We start from the raw sequence: 18,170 nt of genomic DNA, 5'->3' as shown, positions 1-18,170 counted from the left end.
GGAGCAATTTGGCGTTTTTCAGATGATTGGCCCAAAAAATCGGCAATGTATGAGGTTCACAGAGTGCTGATTCCGATCAAAAAGTGATCAGAGTCGCTAAATCAGGTTGTCCAACATGTTGAATTTCAGTGATCAATCAGGGCTGTAAATTGCTGTATGTTAACGATCAGCTGATTTGTCGACCAGTACTAGAAAAATGATGAGCCTTTCAAAGTTGGCAGATCTGTTTATTTGCTGAAAATAATCTGCAAATCACTGAAAAATATCTGTAATGTGTGGGCACTGATTGGTGGATTAGGGGTTCTTTAAATAGGGGGAAAAAAATCACAAAAGTTTTTTTGTGATTGCTGATGTATGCACCCAGGGCCCTAACTCGGGTAGTGCGACCAGTTCCATGGCACAGGGCACCACAGGGCAGGGGACACTGTTTGGGCCTGTCAATTTTCCTGTTTATTATCATTCTCACTTGCAGCTTCCTCTTCTTTTATCACCAGCATCTCCTGGCCTCCCCTATCTCTTCCCTGGCCCTTCCCCATGAGGCCATGGCTCTATTTATATTATATCTTATGTCCCTATTTAAAAAATGGGGGGGCGCCAATGCTCTCTCTGGCACAGGGCACCAAAAAGTCTAGTTACAGCTCTGTATGCGCCTTTTAAGACCGTATTGCTGACATTTATCTATTCCATGTGATCCATCATTGACATATCTGTGTACAAATTAAAGCCCCCCATATATCTGTGATTAATTGTGACAATTTGGCATTTGCAGATGATTGTCCCAAAAAATCTAATTCATAAAAAGCATACATATTCAGGTGTACTATACACTGTAACATGCTAAAAATCTGCACAGTTATATGTAGAGGTGGGTGCGTCCAATGGCCGTTTTTTTTCCTCAGTAAAATGTTAATAGAGCAAAGTATGTCACTTTAAGATCTCACCACATTAGACTGTATGTAGGTGTATTTGCGGCCCCGTCGGGCTAAGGTGTGCAAGCGGTTCTCCTGGGCAGTAATTTTGTCAGCCTATGATCCTGTGATCAGAGGACTTCAGGAGGACTGTTCTTATTTGATCTGCTACTTGGTGGGACTTTGTCAGCCCTGTCCCTGTATCGCCAGCACTCACCTTATAGAGGAGAGAAGACGAAGATATAGACAGGCCTATTCTGTAAGCCAGGAGAGTGCTTTTTCTGCAGTGTGGTGAAGGGCTGTCACAGACTGGGAAAATTACTGCCCAGGAGAACTGCTTGCACACGTTAGCCCGACGAAGCTCCAAATACTCCTGAACCGGAGCTTATTAAACGGAGGAGTGGACACTCAAACAACCTTACCTTTACAGTCTAATGTGGTGAGATCTTAAAGTGACATACTTTGCTCCATTAACATTGTATTGAGAGAATAAAATGGCTATTGGAAGCACCCACCTCTACATATAACTGTGCTGATTTTTAGCATGTTATAGTGTATAGTACACCTGAATATGTATGCTTTTTATGTTTTTTATTAATTAGATTATTTAATATAAATATATTTAAAACTATTCTGGCGTCTGGATCTTATTTGGTTCTGCCATATTTGGTAATAGTATTGAATAGCATAATTTTTATATACCTCAAATTAGTGCAAAACCCGTTCATTTTCTAGTGATTGGCTTTATAGTTGTTTTTTTTTTGTGAACTTACACTGGCTCTAGCTTTATAAAATTAATTTGTGCACTAAATATATTGGTATACATTATTTTAAGTATTAGCACCCTGCTAATTAGTGTGTTAGTTTATGTCCCAAAAAATCAGCAATGTATGGGGTTCACCGATTGCCGAATCGCTAAATCAGGTTGTCCAACACATCGAATTTCAGAGATCAATCTGGGCTGTACATTGGTAGTGTATGAAGATGATCAGCCAATTTGTTCACCATTACTAGTAAAATGATGAGCCTTTCAAGATTGGCAGATCTGTGATTCGCTGAAAATGATGAGCATTTCTGTCTTTTCTGAAAATGATCTGCAAATCACAAAAAATATCTGTACTGTATGGGCACAGATGGGTGGATTGGGGAAACTTTAAATAATGGAAAGAAATCACAGAATTGTTTTGTTGAGAATTGTGATGTAGGGGCCCCTTTACTCTGTCAATGCTATTTTGGGTTGAATAGGAGATGCCAGCACTTGGGATCTCGTAGGTCAGTGTCCCAATTCTGGCATCCTGACAGGGTTAGGATACCCACACCTATTGGTAAGTATCCTAATCCTACCTCTAACCCTCCCTCCTTGCAGCCTAAACCTAACCCTCCCCCCGAGTGCCTAACTTTAACCCTAACCCTACCCCCTATATAAAAATATATAAAAATGCAGTATCTACATTTTAATGCATGGGGAAACCCATTGATTCGTATTTTACATGGAATCAATGGGGTAGCGCAAGGGGTATAACTAGGTATTTGAAGGCCCCATTGCAAAAGTTTTTAAGTTTATAAGAGCCCCTAAGTACCACAAATTGGTGAAAATGTATATAACAAATGTAAGTGTGACAAGAAAGATGGGGCCCTTCTCAGCTCTGGGCCCCATAGCAGCTGCACCCCTTGCACCTATGGCAGTTCCGCCCATGGGTAGCGCACATTAACCCAGTGGTTTCTGTACAGGGAAAAGGATAATGGAATAGCTGTTCCCCACGCTGCGCAGTCAATTAGCTGCAGGGTATATCCAGTGCTAATTGAATTCCCCCCTAAAGTTAGGTGTATGAACCCCTGCCGGGCCCCATCGCTAGAGATATCATGCTGGATACACATCATGTAGTGTGTACCCAGCATGAGAGTGCATTGCGGGAATGTGACAAATTAATAAAGTGTACCTTCCCCACCGGTATTGATTACCCAGAGCTGTACATGGGGGGCATTGCAGGAGTGTGACAATTTAAATGATGTGCCACCTTAATAGTTATTGTTTTGTGGTCATCAGACAATGACTGACATAGTACACAAAACAAAAATAAATCTTTGCACAGATGGTGGAATCTATACTGGGCTGACAGTATAATTTCCAATTCACACACTTGCAGGATTGTCCACTATTGTGTAAACACACAGATACAGAATCAGTTTCACTAATTCCACACCATGCACACCTCAAATGTGTATTTCCAATTTCCATATTGAGGTCCAAGCACGTTATGATTAGAAATGTGCACAGACCCCCATGTTTGGCAAAAACATACTCAAATGTTATGCTTTTTGTTTTTGTCAAAACCACCCTCAAGTGTTTTGCTTCAGCTTTCAGTTAAAATTTATAAAATCAGCTAATATCATGTAATTTGGACCTGTTTACATACAATCCAAACCAGGGCCGCTGTACCCGGGTGTGCCGGGTGTGCCGCTGTACCCGGTGCCAGTGACCTCCAGCCCGGCGCTGCAGAGAGGCTCCAAGCCGGATGTCCGCTGGTAATATTTATTACCAGCGGGCGCCCGGCTCCTTCTCTGAAGCGACGCGGTGTAGCCGGAGCCGGAGGCTGGAGTTCTCTCCCGAACGCTGGATGCAGGAGCAGGGTTCAAGGTAAGTATTTTTTTTTATTAAGATGCACTACAGGGGCATTATTATGGGGGCATGGGCATTACCATGGGGGCATGGGCAATAATGGGCATTACTAATGGGGCATGCGCACTACAGGAGCATTAATATTGGGGCATGGGCACTACAGAGGCATTACCACAGGGGCATTACTGTGGGGGCATGAGCACTAAAGGGGCATTACTGTAAGGGCACTACATGGATATTACTATGGGGCATGGGCACTACAGGGGCATTACTATGAGAGCATGGGCACTACAAGGGCATTACTATGAGAGCATGGACACTACAGGGGCATTACTATGAAAGCATGGGCACTACAGGGGCATTACCACAAGGGCATTAATATGGGAGCATGGGCACTACAGGGGCATTAATATGGGGGTATTAACATATGGGCATTACTATGGGAGCATTACAATATGGGCACTACTACAGGGGCATTATCATATGGGCACTACTACAGGGGCATTACCTCAGGGGGCATTACTATAGGGGCACTGCTGCAGAGGGAATTACCAGGGAGGGGGCCAAATTACTGTCTTGCCCCTGGTGACAAAAATCCTAGTTTCGGCCCTGTCCAAACCCAAGATTTGTTTTTTAAATCCGAGTTCCGAACTAATAGCAGAGCCAAGTCGAGACTCGGTTCTACTCAAAAACCCAAAAGCTGGGGCTCGATTAGACTTCAGGCGTGTTCGGTTTTCCGGAAAACCGAACCACACATTTCTAGTTATGATGTTTGTTTGTTTTTAAAATGACTGTGTTTACATCCATTTAATGTACAAAACTTAGATGGAATGCATTTGAAACCTGTTTAAAGGGGCATATTTTGGTTTAGCACTTGTACACTGTATAATACAATATAATACTGTATAGTGTGTGCGTATTACGATTGTATAAGAAGGGTATTCTTAGAGAAATTTTGCATTAAAAAATTCCTTCAAATGACAGGAAATCACATTCGCATGATTTTGTACAATACTGTATTTGTAAACAACAGACGCAATTAAATCATCTGCCTATAATTCCATAATGGTGTATATCCACCAATAATTTAAGGAGTCCTTTGGTTTGTATAATCTATGGCTAGGGCAAATAGTTTGGGGTCTACGAAAGTCTATTGCCACATATACCGCAACATCTTACCTATTTTAAGATTCATAATTTCTATTAATAATATAATACTGATAATTGAAATAATAAATTTGATACCAGGACCATTATGACTAACTATAATACTGTATTTTACAAAAAAACACATAGATCTTTGCCCCCTTGCTAACAAAAGCAACTCATACAAATGCAGATAGAGCTTCTCTTTCTCAGCATAAGTGGAAACTTTCTACTTCTCTCAACTCCCATAGTGACATTGCAATCTTTATAAAGAGACTTGATCTACTCCAGGTTTATCTCCTTTACTGGTACAGCAATCTTCACTTATTTTATCCTACCAATAGCTTAAATGGCAATCACCCTTGGGGAAATGTAGGAAATAGGATCATTGTTTCATCTCTTCACTGTTGACCTGTATACATCCACTACAGGCCCCCTCTTACCTAGGATTATGGCTGTCCTATATCTTTCTTAGACTTCTAGAAATGCATCCATGTCTTATCTTCCATGCTGAGTTTTCTAGTGCTCTCAGTAGTTACAGGTTCTTATATGTTGTTGAATCACATTCAGTCTGGTTAACTGTTTACAAAAGTTCTAACCTGTTTAATATATGTTGCAATTGCTCTTATTTCTGAGCAAAAAGCAGCATTGTTAAACCATCTACATTTTTCCAGATGGGTTTTTGTACATCCGTTAGATTGCTTGTAGACTGTGAGTTCCAGGAACAGTGGTCTATTTCTTCCCTTTGTTTATTATTCTTATTATTTATTATAACTGGATATGGTCAAAACTTGTTAATGAATTTTACAGGTTTGATATTTTAATTGTTTCTATTTTTGTTACTCTGTCCTTACTCTTCCTCTTTCTTTCACCAGCTGGGGCCAGCATACTTGTTCCTTATTAGCCATTAACATTCACGCTGATAATCTACTACAGTACTAATGTAGTCTCCTTCAACAGGAAAGGTATTAACCCAAAGAAAATCATCCATTTCCCTTAACAGATTTTGAGGATCAAAGCTCATGTGTCATTTATGCAGAAGAAGGTTGAATAGACCAGACGGCTTTTAAAGCACTATTCAGGGTCAGTTGGAGTTATAAAGTGTGGTAGGATTTGGTTGTGTTATAAGGAAAGTCTGGCATTGTTCTCTTACCTATCTTTAGTTAGGAATTGTAGTTATAGGTGGGTTATGATTTTTATCAATTACATTCTGGTTCTGCCTCTTCTCTGCAGACATTGGAGCATCATTTGGAAGGTGCCAGGGTTGCATGGCATCCCACTGAGTACTGAATGTCTTAGCTTGGGTTTCCTATTGTATTTGACCAGCCATGACAGGTTGTTAGTGCCTATCATGCACAAAACATGGCTTTTCCATCTGGGGACTGAGGCAGGCTGTTGGCAATCTACAATGCCATGCCAGGCATTGGTTTAATTAGGTGGGGACCTTCCAGTGATTTCTTCATGACAGCTACCTGTACATGCATGATTGTGCAATATATGCTGTGCATGGTATTCTACAAAATACTCTGCAGAGTGATGGCAAGAGCTGCTTAGTCAGCCCCTTGGAGTGGGCTACTCTGTTGAGTCGACTACCTTGGATGTCTCTGCCTATGTATGACTACTGTTGTTAAGTAGTGGGCCTCATGTGGCAGAGGGGAAGGGGTCTGCAGCTTTACAGATACCTGTAATGCAACAGCTGGCTGTTCAGGTACAATTGCGGACACTCTTTCAACAATTGGGACAGACTTGTGGATTTACTCCTTCTGCCTCTGTCCTTGCTACTTCTTTGCCTCTTCCTTTGCTGGAATTGCATTGGCACAGCAGTCTTTTGCTGTGCCTGTTTTTTTTGTTTCTTTTCCCACCTTTATTTCAGATGATTTTGTGACTGTGATGATGGATATTTCTACTTCTCTTCCCCTCTCCCCTTCAAACGCTTCTCCCAGTGAGTCTGTTGATGATCTTTGTGGGGAGATGCAAATTTTTTCATGTCTTCAGGTTTGCCAAGCACAATCACTCTTTAAAGCACTTTGCTATAGATTCATGTGATCTGCAGTTATAGAAGCAGTAGTAGTGCAGAAGAGGGTGGTATTTTGGGCAGTGCTTCATTGGGTGTATTCTGGAAAAGCATGATATAATTCAGCAGGGAGGATTTGCTGAAATTTATTCTCTTATCTCCAAATTAATGATGGTACTTGAGGCTGCAAATATGACAATATGTATGGAGGATGAGGTCTACAAGTTATATGTCAACTGTTTTTATGTTTTCGGTGTATGCCACTGGGAAATGCATCTTCACCAGATTTATGGTCTGTTTAGGTCTTCCAGGGGTTCTGCTAGAATGATAAGGAATTCCATAGCAAGCAAGATGTGGTGGTCATTAAGGATCTGGGTTGCATAAATGTTGAGGTCTGGCTTCATGTCATGCAACCCACACCTTCAGCTTCAGGACCCTTGTTACCAACTTTTACAGTCAGCCTTTTACCTACTGCCATTACATCTTCACTCAGGTTTATGGGTTTCAGATTGGAGGATGGATTCTATCCAGACAAGTGCCTGTCCATTGGGTGCTCAATTTATTTTCCAAATGCTTTAGCACCTTCCTCAATTTAAACTATGCAATGCCATCTTATTGGCCTCGGCAGTGTGGATGCTGAGTTCACATAGAGGGTAATTCCAGTTGGGATTGTTCAGTTTTGCATGTCATGTAATTGCCATGGACAGGGTGTTTTGCTGTAAGCTTGTACATGTTATTGTAGGTGTTCACATGCTAAACCACTTAGTTAGGCTGTCTGCAGAGATCAAGAGGAATCTACAAATTTGTCTCATCTTACGTTTGGATTTTAATGGGGTATGTGTTTGGTCCTCATGGGTTCTTCCAACAATGTATTGTGTATCTTTGTCTTCCTCTGGATAAATTCAGCACCCATTCCATTTGAATTGGTGCCTCTACTACTGCCACTTGGGCTTGTTTTTCAATTCCTGAGATCAGACCACTTGGTCAATGGACCAAGCTTGAAAAAGTCCTGAGATCGTGATGAAATGCGTAGCTGCCCATTTTGCCCCACTACTGGCTCTGTTGTCACCAACTACTACCGCTAACACTTTGCAACTGCTGTCTTCTCCATGCTGTGGACATCACAACAAATGGAAACTCCAACATTCCTACTAGTTGGACTCCCCACAGCACGGATCCAGGCCCTCTACCCAGGCAGCTCTCTCACACATATGTGAGTACTTCCTAGAGCCGGTCACCGGAATATTTCTATTTGCCTGAGATTTCTATACCAGTTACCATCAATTGTTTTACCCATGACAGCTGGATGCTGTAGCGGCTGACAGGGTGCTACGTTATAGGCTCCATATACACTGGCTTTTACCAACATATCCAGCCCTGTACTATTCACCTTTATGGACCTGACACATTTAGCGGATACACTGTATCACTACAGGTACTATTGATTTTAATCTGTGGAAACTAATCTTTGCAACTGTTGCACTTTGATTGTGCCCAAACCACAGACCATTGACTCACTTTCGGGAAACAGTGCAACTGGGGTTATTATTAACAAAGAACATTTGTATTTATTCATAACCTATTGTCATTTTTATGACACCATCATTTCCTCATTTCATTATTTCATCATTTTTTCAATTGTTTTAATATTTTATTATTTAATATTACATTTATTATCATTATTATTTTCCTTGTTTAATTGTGGCACATGTGCATACTGTTATCTCATGTTATTTCTTATACCGTATTAAATAATTTTCTATGCCAATGTCTGTATACTAGCACGATCTTTTTCTTTTTCTATTTCACTTGGTCATTGGACAGCCGTTTTTCTGCTTTTCCAAAATATCAATAAGTTGATTTTGCAAGTTTAGTTATTATGTTTTTATCAGGCATAGGACGATACTGTGTCTAAACATTTTTTTGTCATAAATTAGTGTTGACATTCATGTTATGAGTGAATAAAAAAAATCTAGTCACACTGGTGAATTGTGCATGTTCAGGCCAAGGGGTTTATAAAGCCCTGAAACAGCAATTTCATCAGTTTAGGAGATTATGTTGTTTCTCAAAGGATGCCAGCAATGGCTATTACATGGGGAAAGTATTTTTTCTGTTTGAAAAATACATCAATACTGGGTCACGCATGCACAGTGCTTTTTCTCTGGTAGTACTTTTTTCGGGTATAATTTTAAATTTTCTAACTAGTTCCAGAAATAGGAAGATGTCAGTAATATAATTTCAGAAAATAATAAAATTAGTGTCTGAAAACTTGACCAGGGAATGGAAGCTACTATAAATTTTGTATCAACTTGTAACGCTACCATTTTTTCTGAGTAACGTCACCTTCCTTCATAGATAAAAAGCACTGCACATGTGAATATGGGGCCCTGTCTGGCAAGCAAAGCAGTAAATTTGCCAGTATTGAGGGTGAGATGAGCATTATTCAGCTATCATGGCAATGTCTATTTGTTAAATATGCCTGAAAAATATTTTTAGTACATGACAAAGTCATTGTTGATTATTAATACATCTTTTATTGAAAATAATTGTTAAAACTTTGATTGGAAAATATGTTGTACAAATTATACAGTATAAGGCCCCAACAGATTTCACTTATATGTTTTATCAAAGGACTTATGCAATTATCAGAAGAATTAAAAAGATTTGTCTGCTTTCCATCTCTCAGAAATCTATGCCCATATAATATCCTTCTGCCATTGCACTACTACTCTGGCACTCTGTATTTGGGAAGATCACTGTATAAATAAAGGGGAATGCTCCTCTATCGTGGTCATGGGAGCACCAGTATGTATCATTAGGAACGTGATGTTAATGGTGTAGTATAATTTGTCAAGATTCATCATGTCAAAATGCATCAGAATGTCGACATTGACAATCATCATGTTGATATTGATGAAATGTCAATATGATTAGAATATCGCCAAAGTGTCTTTGGTGGTCTATCGGTGACATACCTGGTACAGTGGGTCTGGCAGCTTTGGCAGTGTCTTCCTGGTCTGGAGGTGACATCATGATGGCTTCTAGCAGTGGTTCCGGCAGTGAGTATCCCTAACCTCTAACCCTCCCCCTAGTGCCTAGCCTTTATCTACCTCCCGCAGGCAAACCCTAACCCTCCCCCTAGTGTCTAACCCTAACTATCTCCTCCCATAGCCTATACCCAATCCTCCTCTGCTACAGCCTAACCCTATCCATCCATTCCACGCAGAATGTCAACATCTGACATCTTGACATTGTGAACATGCCGACATTCGTCAGATGCCAACATGGTCAATATCGTCTTTTCAACAGTGTTGGCATAATAACTGCTGACATTGTGGTGTCAAGATTATGAACGTCGACACTGGCTGCATCCTGATGTTACAGCATAATGCCTGAATAGATGAAAGAGTATCTTTGTTAACTACAAATCATTAATTTTTAGTGGCCTGTGACAAAACTCTTATTAATTTTTTTATAAATACAGTGTAGAACTTATTGCCTTTTTTAATATAAAAAAGTGTTTATGCTTTAAAGCCAGATCATGTTTACATTATGCAAATGTTGAGAATGTTAATACTATTGAAATACAAAACGACAGGTGCTCTCTTGATGCTGATGCAATAATTCTGGAGCTTTCATGTCTTAGATGAGGTTTTTAGGCACGTATCTGTATGCCATAAATAGAATATCACACATCATTATAAAAAGAATGCACATTAGACCAAATACATATAACATGAATAATAGATTCCCTCTTTACTACCATTGAGGCTAGTGTCCCACAGGTTTGGGGAAATGTCTGAAATATATGGAGTAAAAAATATAGTTTAAAATAGAACATGCTCATCTGATGATCCTGTGGGATACGTTTGGCCCAAGGGTGTTGGGAGATGTCCCCTTCCCAGTAGCAAATTAAGGTTTTCAATAAATACTTTTGATGGCTTAGACTATGAAATATAGGGGTCTATTTACTAAGCAGTGTTAGCAGACAGAATGAAAAGTGATAAGGTGCCAGCCAATCAGCTCTCAACTGTCATTTTTCACAGCCTGTGAGATGGCAGTTAGGAGCTGATTGGCTGGCACCTTATCACTTTTCACTCTGTCTCCTAACACTGTTTAGTAAAGAGATACCTGAGTCTTAAGACGCACCTTTGAATGCACCATTGACACTTGCACCAGCCATATGCTTGGTGCCAATTATCTGCCTCAATATGGCCTCCTACAGTATGTGAACGATTCTGCATCTCTGTACACAATCACTATCAGCAACATACCCTTGACACCCCCATAACATGCCCATAAGACAGACCAGCTCCATGCATCCACTTAGCCACCTCACTGTCACCACCCAGGAACACCCACAGACTCTGGACACATGCACAGTGTAACTTTGATGCATGCATAGGTGAAAAAAATGGTTCCATTGCATCTGACATTGCTACTGCATCTGACTCAGAATCAGGCCCTTTAAGATCAATACCTTTTGTTGGTGATTCTGCATGATTTTAAGTTTCCCGGCTGTGTAACAATAGACAAATGCAGTTTATTGCACAGAAATCTCTGAAAAATGGCTAATTAGCACTTCAGACCGCAAACCCTATTATTCTCAATGGGAACTGCAGTCTGACAACTATATACCAGGCACCAAAAACAAGAGATGAGCGGTTTGTTTTTTCACCAGTTTCAAATTCAATCTCATGGCCATGCATAATCTTCCTGGGCCAAAACTTTGTCATTGGAGAGCCAGGGGTTCTGGTAATGATAATGTTTTGGCCCAGGAAGAGCCATGTGCTTGTATCTGAACCTGCCAGAAAAAAATTAGCTAGAACTGAACAGCTCATTTCTACTAAAAAGCTATGCTTTTTGGAGCTTGGTCTCAGAGGCTACCACCATCCTCAGATCGAAGTGTTGCTTTATGCCTGTGGAGGCATTTAAGAAGGTGAGGAATCATAGGCTCCAACCTCTAGTGACTCTCAGAAACTGACTCTGCGCACATGTACAGTGTCAAAACCTTTTTAGGAGTTTTCCGAGAATGTGAAAGACACTTTTGATGTGCCTGGGATGTTTTTCACAGGGACAGCACTTTATGAAAAGTTGGGAATCTCCTCTTTCAAATAAGGGTTCCCCTGGGTTTATTGAAACCAGGAGTATATTTATACCATGATGATAGATATATTATCCTATCCCTTGACTTAATAATGATTTCTGCAGTCACACATGATTACGAAAGAATCAGTTTCAGGGGATAAACAATTTGAAAAATAAGACTCCCAACTTTTGAATGAAGGTAGCCCTAGGTATGTGGGTGTCCGAATGCTCTTTCCAGTAATGTTTATCCTGGAAGTAATAAGGCTTAATAATATTATCACATGTTCAAAGTGACGTCTACTTTAAGAAAGGGACGTTTTAGTAAGTGCCCCTCCCCCCCATTTGAACCCTTGCAGTGCTTAGGACAAGTTCTACTTGTCCTTAGCAGCAAAGGGTTTAAGGTACAAACTGACAACTACATTTACCATATATACTCGAGTATAAGCCGAGTTTTTCAGCACATTTTTTGTGCTGAAAAAGCCCCCCCTCGGCTTATACTTGAGTGACGGTCCAGGACCACAATGAAAAGTACCTGCTTGAGGTGGCCAGCGGTAGCAGTGTGAGATATCCCCGGGTACGCTGCCCTGTCTGATTCCACTGCGCTGGTGACCTGCTCTGCTCTGTATGCTTCCGGGTGAGCGGCGCCCGCAAACCCCCGCCCTCCCCTGTGGAGCCATTTGCTCTGTCTGCTTCCAGGTGAGCTAGGTGAGCGGTGCCCGCAATTACCCCCCCCCCGTGGACCGTGCACCAGAGCAATTAGTGGCAACGGGTGCTGATGAGAAGCCGAGATGCCCTCACTAGTTGCAATGCGCACATCCTGATGTGGGGTCACTGTTATCCAGAGCAGCATAGCTGCTGGGTGCCGCTGCTTCTAATAAATGTGCTTCCACTGTAGTAAAGTAAAGTAAAGTAAAAAAAAAAAGAAGATGAACATAATAAAGTGCATAAAATACTAGATGTAAATAACCCTCAGCTGCAGCAGCTCCATTACATACAGTGTTTGCAGAGTAAAGGTCCATACACACTGGGCGATTATGCTTAGCGTGTATGGACAGCGATGATCATTGTCATCGCTAGGGGGAAAGCCGCTCAGTGCATACACACTGAGCGGCTTTCCCCCTGCCCGGCGCTGTCAAAAATGGATCACAATACTTCTAATCCTGGACCAAAATGAAAACACAGGTCATACGAAGCTGGTTTCAAACTTAAGGTTGTGTCAAGAGCAGAAGAGAGCAATAACAGTATTGCAAGTAGGGAATTTTGTGTTGACAAAAAACAAGTGAGGGAGTGGCAGAAATGAAAGCTGACTTGGAGAAGATTCCAAAGGCAAAAGAAGCTCGACGTGCTTTAATGACTTCATATGAAGCACTAGAGACTGAATTGCATAAATGGGTTATGGAGTGTCATCAAAATGGTTACTGCATTACACGTATGGGAATCCGCTTACATGCCCTTCAATTGGATAAATATTACAAATTAAAAGCACCAGGCATTGAAAATTTTGTTGCGTCAGCAGGATGGTGTACCTGCTTTATGAATAGGTTTGCCTTGTTTGCGGCAAAGAACAAAGATTTCACAGAATTTGCCAAAAGACCTTGATGAGAAAGTGATGTCATTCCATCCATTCATCATAAAACAAAGAAGGATCCATAACTTTGACCTGGGAGATATTGGGAATATGGATGAAACACCTATGACCTTTGATCTTCCTAGCAACAGAACTGTGGCAAGTTTGGGAGGAAAAACTATTTTACTCAGAACCACAGGAAATGAAAAATAACCATTTCACAGTCGTTCTGTCATGTTTGGCTAATGGAACTAAGCTGCGGCCTGTCATTATTTTTAAAAGAAAGACCTTGCCTAAAAAGGTCAAATTCCCACCACGAATTACAGTGCGTGCACACATTAAAGGCTGGATGGATGAAGACGGAACAAAAAAATGGCTGGAAGAAATTTGAAACGGACGTCCAGGAACAGCCTTAAAGAAAAAACCATCATTACTAGTTTGGGATATGTTCAGAGCCCACACATCTGATGACATAAAAAAATTGTCAAAGTCTTCTCAAGTTACTTTGGCCATTTGGGCTCACATCTGTATTGCAGCCCCTAGATGTGTGTTTAAACAAACCATTCAAAGACCGTGTGCGAAAAATGTGGCATGAATGGATGTCATCTGGTCAAGCCCGATTGACAAAAGTTGGAAATCTGATGAAGCCCGACATAGAATTGGTAGCAAAGTGGGTTCGTGATGCATGGGGAGAGATTCCAGAGGATATGGTGCAACGTGCCTTCAAGAAATGTGGTATTAGTAATGCTATGGATGGCAGTGAAGACAGCGCTTTGTATGAGAACAACAGCAGTGATGGTGATGAATGCGAACTCAGTGATGACGACAATGTCTATGCTGATAGCATCACACCAGATAAAGTTGAAGCTCTGTTTGGACATACAGATGATGAGGAGGAATCCAGTTTTGAAGGATTTTAACTCTTGTGTTTTAGCTTAGTTGCTGATTGAGCTAAGGTTTTTGTACTTTTAAAGTTATTGTTGATACCATATTGGTTTTGTTGACTCTCTTTTCCACTTACAGAGCTAGTTTACTGTTTTTCTTTGAAATAAATATTCAAAAACATTTAACCTACTGATGCCTCAAGTAATGTAATTTTATTGGTATCTATTTTTATTGTTGAAATTTACCAGTAGCTGCTGCATTTCCCACCCTAGGTTTATACTCGAGTCAATAAGTTTTCCCAGTTTTTGTGGTAAAACTAGGTGCTTCGGCTTATATTTGGGTCGACTTATACTCGAGTATATACAGTATTTTAACTTTTGCAGAAATATGATCTTCATACATATGAACATTATTGTATGCTATTTATTAGTTTTAACATTCATCTTTGTGAGTATCACATCATAACTATATACTATCTATTGAATTGATACAGATTAAAGAACATCTTGCCAAGGGACAAAGAACACTGGCAGGTGAAGGAATGTCTCAGGTTACCAAAACACTGCTTGATTTAACTCAGAGGAGGCATTTTTATGCAGGGGATCTTCTGATCTCAGTGGAAATCCTTAGAAATGTCACAGACACTTTCAAAAGAGCAAGCTATATACCTGCATCTGATGGAGTTCAGGTAAGATATTAAGCAATCATGCCTGAATTAAAAAAAACACAATATGTTTGTTGGTACTAACTCCTCCAGTACATGAAAATCATTATAATCATTATAAATTAAAATTTTAACTAACCGATTAACATATTCTATATAAGTGTTTAATTCATTTTGTTCAAACAGTATTTCCCAACATTTACAAATGAAGAAAGACAGACAAGTAATGGCTAACTCTAACATGCACCCTGCCCCCTAACCCTCCCTCCCTGCAGCCTAAATCTAACCCTCCCCCATGCAGCCTAAACCTAACCACTCTGCAGTCTAATCCTAACCACTCCACAGCCTAACCTTAACCTCCCCCCACAGCCTAACCCTTTCCCTCCCCTTATTGCCTAACCCCTAACCCTCTTCCTAACCCCAATACCTAGCGTCAGGATGCTGGCAGTCAGGATGCCGGTGCAAGAATTCTGACTGGTGTTGGGATTTCAGTGCCAGCATTCTGAGCACCGGCATCCTGACCACCAGAATACCAACTACATCCCCCCTCACACAGATCTACCCCTAGCAGAGAATATCCCTCACCCCTTAAGCTGGGTACCCACTATAAAAATGTTGTTCAATGCCGCAGATCAGATTGACATATTGGATATATCATCTAATGGGTACCCATGATATGCGCATTCCCGTGGGTTGCTAGCGACATCCCCCGTCGGCCTTGCTGCAGGGCCAACAGGGAATGTCACTAACAATGCCATGCTGAAGAATGCAGCATGATACATAGCTCCACCCTGTTGGAGCTGGCATTGGCAAGTGTGTATGCACTTGCCGCATGCATGGTTCCGTCACAGGCGAGGTCGTGCTGGGTACACATTGTGTAGTGTGTACCCAGATTTACACTGAAGGTGCCAGTCCCTGCATAGTGACAAGGTGCCAGCTACTGGTGTCTTTAGGGAAACCCCCTATTCTGTTACAAGCCCCCAGACAGCGTGCTGTTGTTCACAGTGGACCCTCCTCACCTTGTTCTCCTTTGCGTGTTTCCTCTGTCTGCATACTGTATACCAATTTCCTTCCCTCCTCAGTGCTGCAGTAGAGTCTCAATGGTTAGGGCTTAAGTGAAGCTCTGATGCCAAAGTACTTTCTGTACTGGTCACCTGATTGTCAGAGGTGTCCATCAGAGCTCATGGCACGCCCCCTCACAGTGAGGCATGCCTCCATTAGCTCTTTTTCTCTGTGTTTTATAGCTGCTTCATGGCCCAGCCTCCAGCTTCAGGCAGTGTCTGAGCTATCAGAGGTGAGGCTTAGCTCTTACTGCCTCATTTATTGTCTCTCCTTGTATTTCCATGGAGTGCTGTAATTTTGGTGATTTTTTTCCCCTAAAAACAATCAGAATAATACATAGAAGCTATATATATAATTTTTATAATCAAAACTCTGCAGTCTGACCGTGAGTATGACACAGCAGTCTCTGCAAAAAAATTGCACCTAATGTAGGCTGATTAGTCAAACTAAATTGGGACTTTTGAATAAATGGCCATATTAAATTATGTATTTAAATTATATATGTAAGTTGGGGTTTATTATCATAATTTTCTGCCAAATTTTTAACTTTAGCTAATACACCATCTAATAGTAATTTTGTTTCTCATTGATCGTGTTGGGATAATTGGCAGTTCAGGTAATTGATATTTGGGTAATCCTTGTTTTACTGTATAAGCAAAACTACTAATATGCTTAGGTTGGCACCAGTAGCATATGTCAGTATGTATGCCAGATATACCTCACATACACTTATGTCCATATAATACATTGCAAACAACTCCACTAATCAACATCAAGTTGACATATGTGTTAAATCACAGAAATCTGCATACAGCTGGCCACACACTAGACCAACTTTATCCAACCATCCAACTAGTTGGCTGGTTCGAATGAAAATCTGGTAACGTATGGGATTAAATGATGATCAGCAATTTGCTCCTAAATGCCAGAAAACAGATGTAAATGGTCGTTCAGACAAGTTTGTTAAATGTTTGATCTAAACAATTTGAAAAAACAACAGTTTTTGTCCAGTTTCCGGCATTGGGAGCAAATTGCTGATAGTCATGTGCTTTCATACCTTACCAGATTTTCATTCCAACCAATCAACTAGTTGGCTGATTGGATGTAAGTTGGTTTAGTGTGTGGCCAGCTTAAGGCCATATTTGTGCACACATTTCCTTGTGCAGAAATATAAGCCAATCTAACTGGTGTAGTACCCACTACACATCAGGCCCAGTACCTATGTAAATTCGCAATCTGGGCTCCACAAATATCCCTTGTTCTCATCCATGCATAATTCCATTTTGATCTAATATGGAATATATTTAATGCTAGAATTTTTCTCAACTGCATGTGTCACTGATGAGATACATTGCAGGAGGTGGCATATTGGTGTAGGTGCAATGTAGACAGAAGATACAGTATAAAAGGAAAAAAAAAATACAAAATGTAGGCACTATGGAATACTCAGAACAATAATCTGTATTTAAACATTTTAATGTTTCAAAACCTATTAAATATACATGGTTGTAATTTCTACAGCAAATTATTCCCAGAACACTATTTGACATGTATTCCACTGACAGGTAAGAATTGTTGTCTCTTTTATTTCAAGGAATTACCAGCAAAATTACTGTAACCACTCTGCAGCCTGAGTAACAAGATAATATTTTATTAGGACCACAGTGATTGAACAAGCCGGAGTAGAGTCCCAAGGGAGAGTTAGATGAGCTACTCTGTGTGTCTTTGCAAAATATAAAAATTTCCTAGGCAATAAATGTACTTTATAGCAAGTGCATACAGTAGGTACTTAAATCTGATACACATATACTGTATAAATAAAGGATATGCAGTATATTGGCAAAATAATCTGTAATCCTGCATGCCAGTTCTTGTAATAAATTTCAACCCACAGTATTTACGTATAATAAGAAATATTTACATTTTAACATCCTTAAGCTGTCCACAAACTTAAACAACTTGCATTCAACTAACCAACTGTTTAACATTTGTCAAACTTGTCTGATTGTGTTATGTCATAGACATACAGTATTTCTGCATGTTAAAAACAGAATTAAACCAATTCCCCATAAATCATAATCAACACTGATTACCACGTCTGCCTAATTCTGAAACATGAAAAATGAACATGTTTAATTTTACCAACTAGTTGGAATGACAGTTTTTCTTTGTGCCTTTTTTCAGCATTTGCGAGCAAATAATACGATTATACATTT

General features: G+C 40.3%; 1 protein-coding gene across 3 annotated transcripts in view; it reads left to right on the top strand.

Moving 5' to 3' along the window:
- ADGRB3 (adhesion G protein-coupled receptor B3) overlaps window positions 1-18,170 on the top strand; it is a 926,819-nt gene that overhangs the window by 490,450 nt on the left and 418,199 nt on the right. For all 3 annotated transcript variants that reach the window (XM_088456639.1, XM_088456638.1, XM_088456640.1), the window contains one exon: window positions 14,722-14,916. In XM_088456639.1, coding sequence (XP_088312765.1) covers window positions 14,722-14,916 — 195 coding nt within the window. The remainder of the gene's footprint in view (window positions 1-14,721; window positions 14,917-18,170) is intronic.

Source organism: Taudactylus pleione, unplaced genomic scaffold (assembly GCF_031769625.1).
Source record: "Taudactylus pleione unplaced genomic scaffold, aTauple2 ptg000710l, whole genome shotgun sequence".
Classification (NCBI taxonomy): Eukaryota; Metazoa; Chordata; class Amphibia; order Anura; family Myobatrachidae; genus Taudactylus; species Taudactylus pleione.
Note: the sequence above shows the minus strand (reverse complement) of the source record. Positions and strands in the feature narration are given on the sequence as shown.